We start from the raw sequence: 18,676 nt of genomic DNA, 5'->3' as shown, positions 1-18,676 counted from the left end.
ATGTTTGCCTGTTTGTGTCGTTTGAGAACTAAATGAGACAATGTTTCTAACATGCCTAGGATGTATCTGGCATGAGACTATAGTAAGTAAGTGCTAATTACTGTGACGGATCAATTTTTTCATCTGGGTGGTTTCACAACTGCACAATGAGCTGTTAGTAATTAATCAGGCAGCCAGTGTAGAGATAGAAATCTAAATGCATATATATAGTAGCATAAGTGTAAATACTCACACAGGGAGCTGGAAATAATTTGAATATAGTTAGGATGCATCATATAAAGTTAGGTTAACTTAGCTGCCTTCCTCAGAATAATTAATTATGGGCCCTGGCCAGTGTGGCTCAGTTGGTTGGAGCATCATTTCACTTACCAAAAGGTTGTGTGTGTGTATTTCCTTTTCTCTCTCTCTTTCTCTCTCTCTAAAACGAATAAGCACATCCTCAGGTAAGAAATTTAAAAATTAATTACTAAACTTATTTAAAAAAACAATAGCAAATTGTACTCTGGGCTCTGAACATGGAGGGTGTCTCATGTATCATATTCCCAGCTTCAGCCAACTCTCATGCCCTCACATCCAATTGCATTTCTTTTTCCACCCAATATTTCGTGTACTTTGTCGGACGCAGGAGTCATTTTTTTCAAGATTTGGTAAAGGAGTAGAGGGAGCAAGATGACTATGGTCAAGATGTAAGTAGGAAAGCCTTCTTTAGAAAATGGTTGGTTGACCATGGGATGTATGTGGAATTCTGAAAGCAGCCCAGTTACATTAACCAGACAGTTATCAACCTAGACTTCCAAGTGGGGAGAGTTCAAAAAGTACATTGGGAAGCTACAACAAACCAGAGGCTTTTTATTCTAGTGATTTAAAAGAGCATTACATTTTTTATTTCCAATTAACCTATCGATAGCGATGTCACTTAACTACTCCTAAGGAATATTATCTTCTCATTATTGCAGGGAAAACATGCAGCCCAATTTCATAGCTCAGCTGTTCGCATGCATGGATGGACAATCTGAATTAACTTGAACAGAAGAGAGATTTTTAGGCACTGGGCTACATTCCTAGATGTAAATTTTAAGTAATTAATACGTGACTTCCAAGTAGCAAAAGAAAATAAAGTGGATAATGTTTATTTTGTGCATCGAAATGATAGTGCTACAATGCTGCTCTAACTTTCTATTTATTCAGTGTTAGCATCTCAATAGAAAAAATATTGTAATCCACACATTTATTGCCAATACAATTGAATATGGTGCCAGTGAGTAAAGATGCTGTGGAGAGCTGTCTTAAAATGAAGCTATTAAAAAGAGACTGTATTTTCACTGCAACCAAAAATAGTTGACCCCAAACACATGAGTTTTTCTGCCTTGTGTATATACTCCTTGTGCAAGTCCAAAGTGGGCACAAGGACATCCATTATTCTGCTGACCTGAACTCTGACACTATAAAAGTAACATTTATTCAAGGAGAAAGTAGTTGAAGTGATCAGGAAAGTTCAGACACATGAAGTACCAACTAGACGTATTCACAATTAGAGATATCTCATTATACCTTTCATCACACCTCCTTTCTCGTCTTACTCATGCTTGCATGAACCTGGACTTCAGAGGCATTCGTGACACATGATTATGTGGGTATTTTTACACAATATAGCAAAGATTAATAATAAATTACAAACATATTCATTTCTTGTTGACATAGAAGGAAACTTTAACTGTGAACTAAGTGAAGCCTACTCTGTGCCTTTCTCCCCCCTGCAGCAGTGCTGGGTTTGGAGATTAGAGAACTTGTGTCTTGTCTTCTTACCTCACTTATAAGCTAGGTGGCCCTTCACAAATCTCTATTCCTCCCGAGGCTCAGAATACCCGCCCTAAGTAAGGATAATAGAAGCCAGAGATTAAAAAATTAATAAAATGGACTCCTTGCCCTCAATGCCCTGGTGGATGGTTTAATGGGTGTATCAGCATTTCTCCCTCCCACCTCTCTCATGCACTGGTCAGAACTGTGCTAGGTGCCACAAAAAAATATTGTAGAAATAAAAAGTATTATGTTATCAAATTCGAGCTCTGCCCTGAAGCTGCAGTGTGGGAGGTATAATCTAAGTCCCATATGGATTTATGTCCCAGTGCTTCTCACAGGACTCAGTAAATACAAAAATGAATGCCTGCTTTTAGCCAGCTATGCCAGGAAAAGCTTGTTTACTCCAAAAAGAAAAGAGATGCCTCCACCTTGTGGCTGGGTCTTCAGCAGGTTCCCGGTGAGGCGTTGCTGCTTCTGAGCTTGCTTCTCAGGCAAGAAGATTGTGGGGTTTTTTTTACTTTTATACACTTTCACCTTCTTCCTATTGTAACACTTGTTAGGCACTTGTGTTACGACCTTGTTCTCATGACTTCAAGGTGAGCCTTGACCAAAATGAAGCAAATAACATTTATTCACTCATTTAACTAATGTTTATGAGGCTCTTAACCTGTGTTGGGCACCTTAGTCAATGGTCAAAAACAACAGTGAGCAAGGCACAAATTGCCCTCAGAGTGCTGACCTCAAAGCCCTCTCTCTCCAACTCCCACACACCCTCAGCTCCACCCCCAAGACAGCCCCTCTTCCACTAATCATGTTTGCTGTACACAATAATAAACTTAGTCCCCGTTACAAGCAACTTTTTTAATCTATTGTTTTTAAGGCAATATGTTAGCTGCTATTAGAGAGTACTATCCCTCTTTCCAGTTTATAATTTTGTAGGTGCAGAAATGGCGATGGGGAGAATAGATGCAGAGACCTGGAACAAGAGGCAGGGCTGCAGTCAGTGTTGTAAGAGGTGCAGTAAGGTGCAGTGACACTGAGACATAGGAGGACCAATGATCCTCCGGGGGGGGGGGGGGGTTGGGTCGAGCCTTGAAAAATGGGCATGTTTACAGGAAGGGCTGGGAAGAGTCTGGGAGAATGGCAAGAATCTCTAGCAGAAGCAAGGGCAAAACAGAGGTACAAGATGGGAGATCCCAGTGGAAAGTGGAGGAATGAGAAGCAGGCTACATTAAACCCGGGAGAATGTAGGGATGAGGTGCAATGTTGGGGACGAGGTCCTGGACAATCGTCACACCAGGTCAAGGAGTTTGGATTCTGTTCTAGGAGTATGGAGCGGGAGGGGAGGTATTCGAGGAGGAGAGAGAAGGAGGCAGAGGTGAGCTTTAGAAGATGGCAGTGGCGGCCATGTGGACCGAAAGAAAAGGGGGCTAGTGAGTGGCACCCGGAGGCAAGAGAAGTGGGAAATGACGAACAGTTGCTGGAGACAGAGGGTGTGGAATTGAGGGGGCCTGGAAGCTGCCAAGATACAAAAGCAACTCTGAAATATTTAGCAATTTTTAGAAGCAAATTCAACTCAGTAACACTGATGCCATTTATTTTTCTATAATGATATCGTAAGGGGTTTTCCAAAAATAGCTTCTTCAGGATGCGCAAGTTTACTCTCACCTGACTTTTTGGTCTTGTTCTTAAATTACTTCTTAAAGCCTTTGTCTTATTCTATTCAGGCTGCTATAACAAAATACCACATATTGGGTAACTCACAATCGACAGAAATTTATGTCTCATGGTCTGGAGACTGGAAGTTCAAGGTGAAGGCCTGGCAGATTAGGTGTCTGGGGAAGAACCACATCTTGGTGGGTTCAGAGACGGGGTCTTCCTGCTGAGTCTCACATGGTGGGAGGGAGAAGGGAGCTCTCTGGCCTCTTCTTAGAGTACGAATCCAAAGGTCCCACCTCCCAGGACCATCACTTTGGGGGGTCATGACCTCAACCTAGGAGTTTTAGGGGACACAGCCACCTTCATTTGTCATATTTATTCATTCTTTTAAAATCTATCCCCACTCCACACACCCCAGCCCAGTGTTGGTGCTCCCTTTGTTCCACCTCCTCCCCCAGATCATTCTCTGCCCTCCTCTGCCCTCCGACCTCCACAACCACGGCTCCAGTCAGGCAGCCCCTGCTCCATGCTTCCAGCTCTCACTAGACCTCTCGTAACTTCCTTTCTTCAACCAGACCTCAGGTGATGCCATCTGCCCTGCATAGCCTTTAGTGCCTCCACAGCCCTCTGCGGCTGTCTGAACCCTGCCCACACCTCTGAAAGAGTCCCTTCCTTAAACTATCTTCCAAATCCCAGTTGACCGACACCCCAGCCACCCATTTTGGTTTATCTTTTCCACGCTTAATTCACACTGTTAACATGTCAGGCCTGGACTTGGCACACATAAAGGAAATGTAAATGCCATATGAAGTAGGGTCTGTGCCTGTATCACAGACATCGCACAAAACCTGGTGCGTGCATCTGGGAAATAAATACATCTGGTTAGAGAACCGCAGAATAATAATCCCTGGTGTTCCCTCCATTACATCCAGGGGAAAGGAAATAGTCCACATAGCCTCCACGCAATAGAAAGCTTTCTCTTAGATTTCCTTTCCTCTGTTTTTCAGTCAACAAGAGAAACTGGCTTCATGACCTAACGTAAGTGATTTCTGAGCAAACAGATAAGCCACTAGCTGAGCTGCCAATGATAGCTTTCTGTTCTGGCTCAGGCAGATAATTTTAAGATATTTCCCCAGTCTCTTCTTCGCTGAGCAGTCAAGCCTGCATATGAAAATGGAATTGTTGTGTTTTTCCTTCCAGGAAATACTTTGTTTCAGCCAATTTGTCTTGAAGATCTGTGTTTGCATTTCTGTCTGCAGCCACACTTGCAGTCACCCTATGTCTCTGCTTAGGGTCTGGACCATCTGCCCAGCTTTCCAATAGATTCTTTTTCTAAGAACTGTTTGTCCTCAAATCACAGAATAAAGAATAGCATTAACATTCTGTAGAATTCCTAAAGGACAGCACTTCACAAATCAACAGAAGATTTTTCGAGTTTTTAACCTCTCAGTGATATTTTAAGAAAAAGCATTTGCTTCAATAAATAATATTTATTCCCCAAGAAATATCTTCAGTAGATCAGCTGTTTCTCTCCTAGATTCAATATGGAAAGCTTGCCAAAGTTGCATTTTTTTTTCTTTCTTCTACCATGATGATGATAATGATGATGATGATGATAACTATAGTTACTAATAAAAGATTAAATTTGTGTAGTTTAGAGTGTACAAGGCACTTATATACACTTTGTATTATTTGATCATGGTTAAACTTGATTGACATATATCATGAAACCAAATGTAAAACTATATATATATATATATATATATATATATATATATATATATATATATATATAGTTTAAATTTGGCTTAAAACTAAGGAGCATGGTATTTTTAAAACACTTCTGAAAAATTCTTTTTGTCATAATTCATTGACCCATTGAACAAATATGCATGGGTATTTCGCCACGTGGCTGAGTCTCAGCTCTTGGCAAGCTCACATTGTAGTGCTGGGCAGTGGCCAGAACACACTGAGGAAAGGCACCAACCCAGCCTGGTGGGGTCATGGCAGGGTCCTGGGTGTGGTCATACCTGGGATTGTCCTAAAGGATGAGTAGGGCTCAGCTGCTTGAAGGGAAGAGTGCAGACTCCAGACAAAGTACACAGGATGTGCAAAGGCAGGGAGAGAGGAACACTTACGAATGGTAGGAAAAAATCACCCAAAGAGCGATAGTGGGGAGGGGAGCCATGAAGAATGGAACATCGACACCAATTGAAAGGAGAATTAGAAATAAACCATCTAATAAAATTCTCTGTATGAGATGTCAGTTAGTATTTGACAAGGAAAAGAGAAAGGTTTGGTGAGGAAAACACCAAATTGTCATTTAGAGTTGACTTGCATAACTAAGCCCAGCATCATCTTTAAATTTCACATGTATTTCCATACTTTGACTGAGAGAATTTTAAAAGTCAGAGTGAAAAATGGAGGCTCCTGGCCCTGACCATTTTGGGCTCAATGATTAGAGCATCGGCCTGTGGCCTGAAGGGTAACAAGTTCGATTCACAATCAAGGGCACCTACCTCGGTTGCAGGTTCAATCCCCAGCCCTAGTCAGGGCACCGATGTGGCTTTCTCGCATTGATATCTCTCTCTCTCTCTCTCTCTCTCTCTCTCTCTCTCTCTCTCTCTCTCTCTCTCTCTCTCTCTCTCTCTCTCTTCCTCCCTCCCTTCCCCCACCTCAGTTCCTCCGTCCCTTCTACTGTCTGAAAAATCAAAATAAATATCCCTGGGTGAGGATTTTCTTTAAATGGAGGCTCCTAAATGGAGAGCTCCCTGAATCTCCACCAAAACCAACCCCCTGAATGACCAGCCAGGGCTCCTCCTCCACCACCAGGTCAGAGACTGAAAGTTTTTTAAGCTGTGACCGAATCTTTCAAAAAGGGTTAATTCCCACATTAAAATTAAAATAAAATAAAACATGAAATAAGGTGCACCACCCACATCAAGTGACAGTAGCCTATCACTTCTTATACCCGCTTGCTCCCCTCATGTTCATGGCCCTTCTAAGCAGGTATGTGCTCAGGCATCAGCTTGTTTTAGGACTTTTCTATACACCGTAGGGCTATTTCACACTTCTACTTTGATGAGGTTTCTTGAGAAATGTTGGGAAGTTTTCTTTTGAAGTGATTACTATCTAAAATGTAGTATAAAGAGAGTCTCAGGCAGTTTTCAACCTACATATGGAGGCAAATAAAATTCGCAGAATGTCGTTACTCTCTCAAAATGCATTTCACTTTCCAGGTGGGTTAGAAGCTTTCTTTCTGGGAAAGCCTGCTGGCTTGCTGGGCGCAGGTGCCCGGCTGAAGCAGTCCTGCACGACCGTTTAGAACAATGCCCGGCCTGTAATTCTAATTCAATCACAGGTCTGCTGGAAGAAATGGAAAGGTGAACCAAAACACTCAGTGTAACCCCCTGGAAAATATTTTTACTGTACTAACTATTAAATGATATCTTAATAAAGGTTAATTGTGAAAGCAGCCATAACATATTAAAGGTTCCAGCATCAAATTTTAAAACCAGCCTGCCTTTTGTTCCAATTTGGCCCAGTGTCCTGTTGTCAGAGTTCCAGTGACGGTGTCCGTGGCAGGCAGTAGTGAGGGCTCTAATTCTGAAATTTTTATTCTATTTTTTATTCTTTTTTTTTTATTATTGTTGACAGTATTACAGATGTCCCCCATTTTCCCCTCCACCCAGCCCCCACCTCCCTCCAGGCTTTCACCACATTATTTTCTGTGTCCATGAACTATGCATATATACATATATGATCTTTCGTTAATCTCTTCCCCTCCCCCCACCAACACCTCTCTTCCCCCTGGAAATCTGTCTGTCTGCTCCATGCATCCATGCCTCTGGACCTCCTTTATTCATCAGTTTATTTTATTCATTAGATTCCACATATAAGTGAGATTGTGTGCTATCTGTCTTTCTCTAACTGGCTTATTTGGCTTAGCAAAATGATATCCAAGTCCATCCATGCTGTCACAAAAAGTAAGAAATTATTCTATCCATTTTTAGTTTTTTCTTGAGTATGGTGTAGTTGGTGGTCTAGTTTCATTTTTTTGGATGTACCTGTCCAATTGCATGTTCTTGCCCCCTTTGCGGAATATTAATTGGTTATAATGGCATGGATTGATTTCTGGACTCTCTGTTCTGTCCTGTTGACCTATTTGCCTGTTCTTGTGCCAATATCAGGCAGTTTTGATTAAAATGGCTTTGTATAATAGTTTTATATCTGGTATTATGATCCACTAACTTTGTTCTTCTTTCTCAAGATTACTGAAACCATTTGGGGTCTTTTCTTGTCCCATATAAATTTTTGGAATATTTGTACTAGATCTGTGAAATATGCCATGGTATTTTCATAAGGATTGCATTGAATCTATAGATTGCATTGGGTGGTATAGACATTTTAATAATGTTAATTCTTCCAATCCATGTACACGGTGTATTCTTCCACTTGTTTGTATTTCCTCTTTTTCTTTTTTCAATGTCCTTTAGCATTCCTAGTACAGGTCTTTTATCTCCGTGGTTAAGTTTATTCCAAGGTATCTTATTTTTTTAAATATATTTTTATTGATTTCAGAGAAAAACATGAATTATGATAGAGAATTATCCATCAGCTGCCTCCTGTACGCCCCTCCACTGGGATCAAGCCTGCGATCCAGGCATGTGCCCTTCACTGGAATCAAACCTGGGACCCTTCAGTCCACAGGCTGATGCTCTATCCACTGAGCCAAACCAGCCATGGTGGTATCTTATTTTTCATTGTTGCAATGGTAAATGGGATTATTTCTGAGAGTTTGTTATTATTTTATTAAAATGCCATAGATTCTGAATGTTAATTTTATATCTGCTATTTTATGGAATTCATTTATGAAATTTAGTAGTTTTTTTGTGCAATCTTCAGGGTTTTCTATGTACAACATCATCATCTGCAAATAAGGACAGTTTTACTTTCCTCCTTTCCCATTTGGATGTCTTTTACTTTTTTCTTATCTGATTACTGTGTCTAGGACTATGTAGAATAACAGTGATGAAAGTGGACATCCCTGTTCTTAAGGAAAATGTTTTTACTTTTTGCCAATTGAGAATGATCTTGGCTGTGGGTTTGTTATATATGTTTTTTATTATGTTGTGGTATGATCCCTCAATTCCCACTTTGCTGAGATTTTTTATCAAAAAATGAGTATTGGATTTTGGTAAATGCTTTTTCTGGGTCTATTGATATAATCATATGATTTTAGCCTCCATTTTGTTTATGTTCATTTATTGATTTGTGAATATTTTACCAGCCTTGCATCCCTGGAATAAATCCCACTTGGTCATAATGAATAATTGTATTGCAGAATCTGATTTGCTAATATTTTGTTGAGGATTTTAGCATCTATGTTCATCAGGGATATTGGACTATAATTTTCACCCTTTATTGTAGCTTTATCTGGTTTTGGAATTAAGGTAACACTGGCCTTGTAAAAAGAGCTTGAAAATCTTCCTTCTTGAATTTTTTTGGAATAGTTTAAGGAGGAGATAGTTCTTCTTTGAATATTTGGTAAAACTCCCCTGTGAAGCCATCTGGTCCAGGATTTTTGTTTGCTTAGATTTGTTTTGTTTTTTATCATTTTTTTTGTTTGTGTGTTTATTTGGTTTGTTTTTGGATTTTTTTATTGCTTTAATTTCATTAGTTGTTATTGGTCTATTCAGGTTTTTCTGATTCTTCCTGATTGAGTTTTGGAAGATTATATGTTTGTCTTCCACACAGGTTGTCCAATTTGTTGCCATATAGTAGTTCATAGCTGACCTTTTTTGCTGGCACTTACGATTTCATTCAGACTCAGCCTCCATTCCTGTTTCGCTCAAGCCTTCAGCATTTGTTTCCCATAACTTTGCCTGTCTCTAACAATTTTTGTAGGTCACCATTACTGAAACCTAATTTGGTCTCCTGTAAGTACTATTGAAATTGGTTTGGTTTGGCTGGAAGTGTTTAAGGCAGTATTTCAAGAGAGGTTAAGGTATGCTGAGGTGCACTGAAGCTGAACTTACTATGTAATGAGAACAAAGACTGCTACTGTTACTGAAAATCAAACCTAACACTCATTTACTCCACAAGAGCCTGCTTGTCAGGAATTGTGACAGATCTAGGTGACACAAAGACAATAGATACGTTATCTTCAGAGGTCTAGAGTCAGCAGAAAGAAAAAACAGACTTAAGTGAAAAATTCTGATGGAGCTAACCTATGACCTTAGATGATTAGCCCCCCAAAATGGTCCACAGTTAGGTCTTTCATAAAATAAGGAATAGAGATATCCATTGTTTATTGCATAAAATCCTGAGGGGTTCAATTCCTCACACTCCGTTATAATCTAGTATCATTTCAGTCCTATAATAATGTGAATTAGGTCCCTCAGGTACAGCTGTGGGCCGAGCGCAATTAACCGGTTACACCCAGTGAAGCCTGTGTGCGGAGATGTCCGAGTCAGCCTTGAGTGGAGACCACCATGACTCGGGGTGAAATAAATCAGGATTAATCTAGTTCTTATAAAGATTTCATTGAGCCAAACCAAATACTCTCTATATGACATGGCTTAAAAAAAAAAAATGCATACACGGCAGCATTTATATTTGTTTCCTTGCAACTTGAACTATTAACCACTTAAGGAATATTAAAATGTTTACCCTTAGCTTGGCCTTTCAATAAGAAGGGAAAGAGTTTTGCTCAGCCTCACGTGCTGGTGCACAGCAGGGCAGCGCCGGGGCAGACGGGACTCCCTACGGGTGCTGGCAGAGCTTGTGTTGGGCTGGCAAACTTGGAGAGACAGAGCTAGGCTTTTGAAGGGAGTTACCTGGAAGACACACAGGTGTATGGCAATATTATTCGTGGCTGGGATAGGTATCTGATGGACCAAAGACACTCCAGTAGCAAAAAATGAGAGGAACCGGAAGTCTGGGTAGTATGGGCACTTTAATGATGTTGGTTCTTCTAATCTAGGGGTTCAGGATCATCTTGTTGAAAAGAGGGGACCAGGAGGTGGGGTGGGAAATGATCCTTCTCCAGACTTCCACAGTCAGGAGAAGTTTGAGGATCTGATGGGTCTGTGCAGAGAGTGAAAGGCTGCTTCCGCTTCCTCGGGGAGGCCTCACCGCAGCCATTGAAAAACAAAGAGTGAAAACCAGCTCAGGATTGATTGGAAGTTAAACAAAAATCCATGAGCTGATGATGAGAAGGCTCAAGAGTGCAGAAGCTTCCAGGCCTGCTTCCCCCTCTCACCTCACAAAGATAAACATCCCTGGCCTGAGTACTGGCCACCAACCTCTGGTTTCCCAGACCCATGGCCTGGGACTAGCAGTTTGTTTTGAAATGTGGTGACAAACAAGTCATTTCCGTAAGACCACCATGGATCATTTCCATTGTGCCATTTGTAACCAGAGACCATATTAATGATGTTAGTGCCTTGGCAGGGGTTAAGGACCATCTCGTTGAAAAGAGGGGACAAGGAGTTATGGTTTTTGCAGGAAGACCAAGACCTGGCTGTAATCCCAGCAAGTCGTTCACTGAATCTCTCCCTTCTTGGAACCAAGATCTGCCCCCAACTGGCTGCACCAGCTTGGCCTGTGATGCCCACCCAGGAATGGCCTCTGCTTCTCTTTTATGCTGAACGTGGAGCACAGGTCACATTTCCGAGGGAGGCCACAGATACCTGGCGTTTTCTTATTTTGTTTGTATTTCCTCATTTTCCCATTGTTGTTTCCATCGTCTTGCTTTCTTCGGGGGCTTTTTGTAATGACTTCGCACAGCTCCTACCTTCCTGCTGGCATATCTGTAATCGGTTTTGCGGAGCTGCCGATGTTCTTAAGCTGAAAGTAATCTGGTTTGTCATACATACAATAGGGACCTTGGCGCTTTGGGGTTTTTTGTAGGGGAAAGGGAACGAGTGTTTCTTTAATAATTACCCATCTTAAATCTTTAGGAGTCGGGAGCAGTTTTGTGTTCAAGGAATAGGAAAAGCTGAAAAACATGTTTTAAATCAGTCCCTTTAAAATATAGTTCTTCTTTTGTGTAAATAAAATCTCACAGGCTTTGACTTCTCATACATTACTTTTAAACCTGAGATTTTTTTTCCCCCCACTTATTTTATTTATTCGTATCATGTCTTATGGAAATGTCTTCTATCTTTTCTCTTTGCTGGTATTTGCCTGATTAAATAGTGCTCTAAAAATCGCTAAGACATGGAAAGGCTCAAAATTGCACTCAAAGCTGATAACATATGGAGTATTTGAGCAGAGTGAAAGATGGGATCAATGAGAGCCAGCAGCGCCCATCAGATTCCCCCATTCTTAGCGGGAGTGATGAGTTGAGGAACTTGCTGATCATTGTTACCAGCCTCGGAGCAGGTGTAATCTACCTCGGCTGCACATTGGAGTCACCTGGGAAGCTTAAAAAAGTACTGATGTTTGGGTCCCACCCCCAGAGAGTAGGCCAGAATACAATCTAGTTATGGGGATTTCCTTTCAAAGAGTCCCTGGGATTCTGATAGGAAGCCAAGTGAAGAACCACTGCATTAGGAGACTGGATGATAGGATTTTAAATCCTGTGAGGGGAATCAGTCTAAGGATTGGGATTGGGGGCCTTGCCTTTCCTTTGACTTTATTTAGTCACAGCCCTTTACTCATGCTTTAGCTTGGTTAGAAAAGTATGTTCCATTTGGGATACTATCAGTAAAGCCGAATGTGGGTGGCATTGATTATCAAAACAATTCTGCCTTATAGATGTGCAAAAGTTTTCACTCTTGTTCTAAAATAAACTTTTAAAAAAGAAGAAGAAGAGAAAAAGTTTTATCTGCAGAGCCCCAACCAAGTACAAGGATTTGGTCATAGTTTCGTTAAAGAAAACTCTGCCGTGATATGTGCGCAGAATGCAGAACTTGTTAGCCTGTGCCAGGCAGTCTCATCTCACCCCCTTGTCCCGAGGACATTGCTGTAAGGGTATTAGTTGTCCCAAAGTACCACAGGTAACAGTATTTTTCCCACTAAAAAAAAAAAAAGTCTGGGATTTATCTTAACTCCTTTGGTTAGTTTCCTGAATTTTCATCTTCTTGACCCACACAAAACAACACATATGTTCCTGAACTACCTCTGTGTGATTTGGGTCTCTCTCTCTCTCTCTCTTCCTTCTCCTCCTCTTCCTCCTTTTTCCTACCTCCCCCATTTCTCAACTCTAGCTAGAACTTGATGTTTTCAAATTCTCTAAGAACAAACTTTAAATGAGACTTTTAGTTTAGTAATGCAGCTCAATTGAAGATAGCTCCATGGTGGAGAGAGTATTAGGGAAGACGGAGAGGGGGTGCGGGCCGGGGCGGGGTGCGGGGGACTACACCTGAGTCACATGTGGTGAGACTTTTTCATAATCCCAAAGGAATTTTCCATTGATTTCATCCAAATAATGTCCCCAATCGATTCACATGGGAGCCAGGAAAGTGATGCCCTCCCTCTGGCTGCACCCTGGCGGCTGCAGTGAAGTCAGGTGCGGTTGGAAGATAATGAGAGAACCTCTTCTCCGCGCCCCATCCCCCAACAGATCCATCTCTCTACACTTCCCAAATTTATTTAGGGGGTTTCATTTGCAATGACTGTACATAATACTGATATTGGAATGAAAATTAAGACGAAACCTTTGTACAATTTGCACCACTTTGCAAGGAGAGGCAGGAGTCTTAAGGCTGGACCTGCACTGATTGCGGCTATTTTTTTTTTTTTAATTGATTTCAAAGAGGAACACACTGGGGATCAAGCCCGCAACCCAGGCATGTGCCCTGACCAGGAATCGAACCTGGTTCATAGATCGACACTGAGCCACGCTGGCCGGGCCTGATTGCTACTACGGTATTGACTCTAGGTCCAAATGAGTTGGCACATTTTTGCAGTATGCCCAGAACACCTTGTGAGATTCAGAGTCTTTAATAGTAGCAGCATTTTCATCTCATTACCTGACTATAACTCCCTACCCAAAAAAATATATATATATTTTTCTGAATATAATAACATGTTGAACTCTTCCCAAACTCCCATTGCTCCCAATGAGGCAGGAAACCAGCAAACTGCACTGGGTCCCGGAAGGGGTAGGAGCTTGGGAGAAACTAAAAGTCTTAGGCAAGCAGCTGAGAACTCACAGTTTAACCAACATCAGAATGTTCTCTTCGCCCTCCGAGGGGCCCCTTCACAGGAAGCTGAAATTATGGCAATCTGCCAAGCCAAGAGGTCAGCCCAGTCTCTTTGGAACAATAAAAATAAAATCACCAACTCTTCCCAGAGCCCCACCCCTGAAACTCCCACTTGGGCAACATCAGCCCAGCCCCTGTGCAGCCCTTGAACCCCATCGCTTCTCAACATCCCACACAGTCTTCCAACCCACCACTTACTCTGCCATGATAATTTTTCCCCTTAATTCTCACGAGCTCTTAGTAGAGAAAGGGAAAATAAACATACAAAAAAATGAACTGCTTTGGTAGAAAAATGGTAAGCCCAGTCTGCTGGTGCTGAGTTGGAGTTGTCTGTTGGACATCCAAGTGAAGATATTTAGTAATCGATTGGATATATGAGTCAAGCTCAGAAGAGTCTGGCTAGGAATGAAGATTCGCTGTCATAACTTCATGAGAATTTTTGTTTTATGTCTATAATTTAGTTCCATGCCATGAGGTTTCAGTCATGGGTGGGGACTGCTAGGAGAGGAATAATTGGTCCCATTTGCCTCTGGCTTGGATATGTGGCCTCCAGCAAGCTATTGGACTTTAGGCTGTGCCTGTTGCCTCATGGGAAAGAAGACAGTTAAGGAGACCTGGGGAGGGGGGGGGAGTTGCAAAGATTGGCTCTAAAAAAAAAATTAATATAGTCCTGTCTTTCATGATTCTTCTGTGGAATGTGAAAGTCATGCCAGTGAGGCCAACCTCTTCTGCTTCCCAAAACCAGGCTTTTGAGGGCCACTGAGTACTGCATAAAGAGAGGAGTCTTTCCCTTCATTGCCTTGGAACCCTTACCCCTGAAGAATTGTCTTTAGGTAAAGATGTTATTTCCACCCTAACTGGTTTGGCTCAGTGGATAGAGCATCAGCTTGTGAACTGAAGATTCCGGTCAAGGGGATGCGTCTTGGTTGCCGGCACATCCCCAGTGGAAGATGGGCAGGAGGCAGCTGATCGATGTTTCTCTCCCATCAATGTTTCTTTCTCTCCCATCAATGTTTCTAGCTCTCTATTCCTCTCCCTCTCTGTAAAACTCAATAATATATATATTATTATTGAGTTTTACAGTTTTAAAATATATATATATTTTAAAATATATATATTTTAAAATATATATATATATTATATATATATATAAAATATATATATATATATATTTTAAAGGATGTTATTTCCTTGCTACAACAAACACATGTGTGTTCTTCCCTCCACTTTCAGGAGGTGGTCTTATGTTAGTGGCCCCTTGCCATTGGGATGGCAGTTGTTCCTGTTCAGCCCAGCCTGTAGCACCCACCTTGAGAGTGCTCTCCTATAGAGTTTACTTGCAATGCTGTCTGCATTGTGGAGTTTAGACTGAGATCGGCTTTGCTTAAGGGTCCCAGCTAAAATAGCATTTTTACAAAGCAACTCATTGTGCTTTTCTGGCTAATTTGTTTGAAGTGATTTCCACTGAAATGAAACATATTTTAATTCAAAGTTTCCTGACAATGATGGCACTTGGGAGTTACATGATGAGCTCATGGTTGAACCTCTTTTATTACAAATGTCTATTCACAAAGGCTAAATGGGAATTGCTTATGGAACGCAGGCATTTCTGACAAATCAGGAAGAATTGGTATTTAACCAAACTGCTCTGGCAACCAGGTGTGAACAGAGCAAAGATTTAGCAAGGGCACTAGTCATGTGTAGAGAATGGAGGATCCCATTTCTAATTCAAAGGACTGTGTGGGAAATTCATCATTGAACTTGAATATCAACCAACCAGTGTTTACAAAGAAGGCAATATCACAATAGCACCCAGGGAAATTTAAATGATGCATAATGGAAAAATTCACAGAAAAGCCCAAAAACCATTCATTCCATCCAACCTGCTGAATTAGATGCTGCACTAAGCCCAAAGCTGGCATTGTCTTCAATGAAAGGGCCTTAGGGTGTTTATTTCTTGTTTTAAAGCAAAGATACTGCATTATTTGGGATAATGGTATTAAATCGATTCCCTAATTTAAAAAAAAAAAAAAACACTAAATAATTTATAGTCTCTGCCATACTGGCTACATATTAGTGACATAGCACTACAACCTCCCTGGTCTGATATTTTAATTTCTATAAAAGTAAATTAAGTTTGGTGATCAGATTCAGGATGCAGCCAGGGACTAGCTTCTTCTTCGAAGAAGCAGCAGGCTGTAACCAAATCCTTTGGACGCTCCCCGGTAATCTACGACGCTTATCTAATCTGTTGGAAATGCACCTTGAGTAGAACCATCTGTGGGTGACTTAATGTTTCTTTAATTGCCAGGTAGGAGATCAAATCATTGAGATCAATGGGGAGAGCACAAGGGACATGACACACGCCAGAGCAATAGAACTCATCAAATCCGGAGGAAGAAGAGTGAGGCTGCTGCTGAAGCGCGGGACGGGGCAGGTCCCAGAGTATGGTGCGTCTCACGTTTTCATTCACCTTTTCTCTGTTTCTCTCGTGACCTGTAAATGCCTGAGCTTATTTATAAGACGATGTCAGTTATTTAATTCTACCTAAATATATATTTAGCTATCACTAGATACCTATACACATGTATACAGTTAAGCTCAGGATATATACGTGTGTGTGTGTTCTTTCTGTTGCCCCTATAGTCGAGTAATGTTTAAAATATCAAATATGGAACCTTTCAGGGCATCTCTGAGTGTGCTGGGAGATCCAGATGTCACTATGATACTAGAACCTTCGTAATTTGACTGATAGTCTTCTGTTCATTTGAGTTCACAGTAATATATCAATTATCTCCTAAAATTGCTTGTGCATCACACTGTCCCATAGGATATGTAACTGGGGCCAGTGGGGGAAAGCAAGAACAAATCTTCAGGGTGTGAAAATGAAAATGTAAACTTCAGTTCATGCAGTGATTACATTTCCTTGGCATTTAGGGATATTCAGAAAATTCACACTCATGTTGTATATCTACATGTTTTTGAGGAAGGCTTTATGTGCATTTTAATGCATAGATTTTCTTCCAGAGTCTTTAATGGTGTTACTTCCAAGGAGCCCACTTAAAGCACCACTGACAGAATTACTAAGGAATGGCGGGAGGCTCATTACATAACCTGAGCTGTTCTTTAAATAATGTCAAGAATAACAGACAGACAGGGAGATAGATAGGTATCAGCAAAGAGCAGTATAGATAATGCCTTCCAGGTTATGGGAAAAGGATCTACTAATAACTAGCTAACCTGAACAAGTAGTTCAAACTGATGATCTGGATAAATTGACTCTCATTTTCACTCCTCTAACCCCTACCTTCCTCCACTCCAAACATTCTAAATAGTACTTTTTCATGTCAATTTTTTCCTTTCTTTTTTTTCTTTTTTTGCCTAATTTACCTTATTTATTATTTAGGAGGTCAGTATAGTCCTGAGTTCAGTTGAAATATCTGTATTCAGAAGCCCTTAAATACTCTGTTTCTAGGTTCTTGATACTCCTACAAAGCTTACAGAGAGGGGCAGCAAGCCCTCACATCAAGAGTGGGAAAGGATTCAGAACTTTCTGGAGGGCTGGCTCTGTGCCCAAGGATATATTTCATCCCAACTTGCAACTCTTAATGTTTGGATATAATAAAATATTTTAAATATTAATATTAGCAATAAGCTCAGGCCTGATCCTATTAGACGAATCTAGCATTAGTCCCTTCATGGAAAGAAGCTGAACACTTAGAATACAGTAGCTTTTGGCACCCTGGAGCATTACGTGATTTGGTAATATCAAACTGACCTGTGAGACTCTATCACTTCTAAAAATACCTGATTGTAAAGGTATGTTTCACTCCATGGCAAGAACTATTACCTATACCAAGGAATTTTCAGAGAGTTAATATTGCTCCTGTTGTTCTAACAGGTTAGTCTTTTAAATGTTAATCTGAACAACATGGCTCTCCTGGGCTTCCTTTTCTCTCGTTCAATCACTGTTTGGTCCACACTTGCACGGCCCGCTGTGCCAGCTGCTTGTCTGCAGTGGTCAGATAGGACAGTACTGCTGAGCCACCTGTGGCATAACCTGTAATGCATAAGCATGAACTGCCTCAACACATCTTTAAGAAAAAATAAAAACAGGTTTTTGAACAAGACAAAAATTCAAGATCATGTCAACATTATCCCATTAATTCTTAAATGTTACCCAAAAATATCTAATTAAGGTTAAGATCTAAAATTAACCAACCCAGAGAGTTTGTTAAATACCTGAGCACACTTTCGAAGGATGAAAACTCTTGCGATATTGCAAAATTTCGTCTGAATATATTTGAAAATGTAACATTAAATCGTACTTGCTGGTAATGAGAGCTCATCAGCTACTTTTGATGGTAGATTGGCATGGATTGTGACTGAAAAATAACTTAGCAATTATGCCTCAAAAAGACGAAATTTAATAGAGTGGGGCAATTTCCTTTAGGGAAGTAAAAGAATAATCATAAACCAAGTAAACATTAGTTCTTCAGGAAACTCTAAGCTAAAAGATGCATGGTTATGTATGAGAAACCAAGAGGGTTGAGGATCAGGTGAGCATCTTTGAGGATAATGCCATCACATGGTATCTCTGGAAGGTCATAGTGACAGTGAGGGGGGTGTTTCAGAGGTCCCCAAGACCACTCCACATTCAGAGATTTGCTAAAAGGAAATCTGGGCTCCTGGGGCACAGAATATACTTGTCCTAGTAATAACAAGATTAATTACAGTGCTTTAGAAATGATACACAGTAGGATCATAATGGGGGAGGGGGGAGATATAGGCTGACACTGGAAGAATCCACATGCAAGTTTCTTATTCTCTATCTATCTTCCCCCACTCCCCCCACTCCTCTCCCTCCACCCCGTGAGGGGTCACCAGAGAGCACTCTTCCCCCAGAAACAAAAATTCAGCAACAGATTTGTGATGTTGCTACCTAGGGAAGCTCATTTGAGACTTGGCACCCAAGATTTGTACCGGGGGCTGATCATGCTGAC

General features: G+C 41.0%; 1 protein-coding gene across 8 annotated transcripts in view; it reads left to right on the top strand.

Moving 5' to 3' along the window:
* Positions 1 to 18,676, top strand: part of MAGI2 (membrane associated guanylate kinase, WW and PDZ domain containing 2) — a 1,098,541-nt gene that overhangs the window by 1,032,701 nt on the left and 47,164 nt on the right. For all 8 annotated transcript variants that reach the window (XM_084897036.1, XM_084897035.1, XM_084897034.1 and 5 more), the window contains one exon: positions 15,985 to 16,123. In XM_084897036.1, coding sequence (XP_084753162.1) covers positions 15,985 to 16,123 — 139 coding nt within the window. The remainder of the gene's footprint in view (positions 1 to 15,984; positions 16,124 to 18,676) is intronic.

This window comes from Pipistrellus hanaki, assembly GCF_964339955.1.
Source record: "Pipistrellus hanaki genome assembly, chromosome: 10".
Lineage (NCBI taxonomy): Eukaryota > Metazoa > Chordata > Mammalia > Chiroptera > Vespertilionidae > Pipistrellus > Pipistrellus hanaki.
This window is presented reverse-complemented; position numbering and strand designations above follow the sequence as displayed.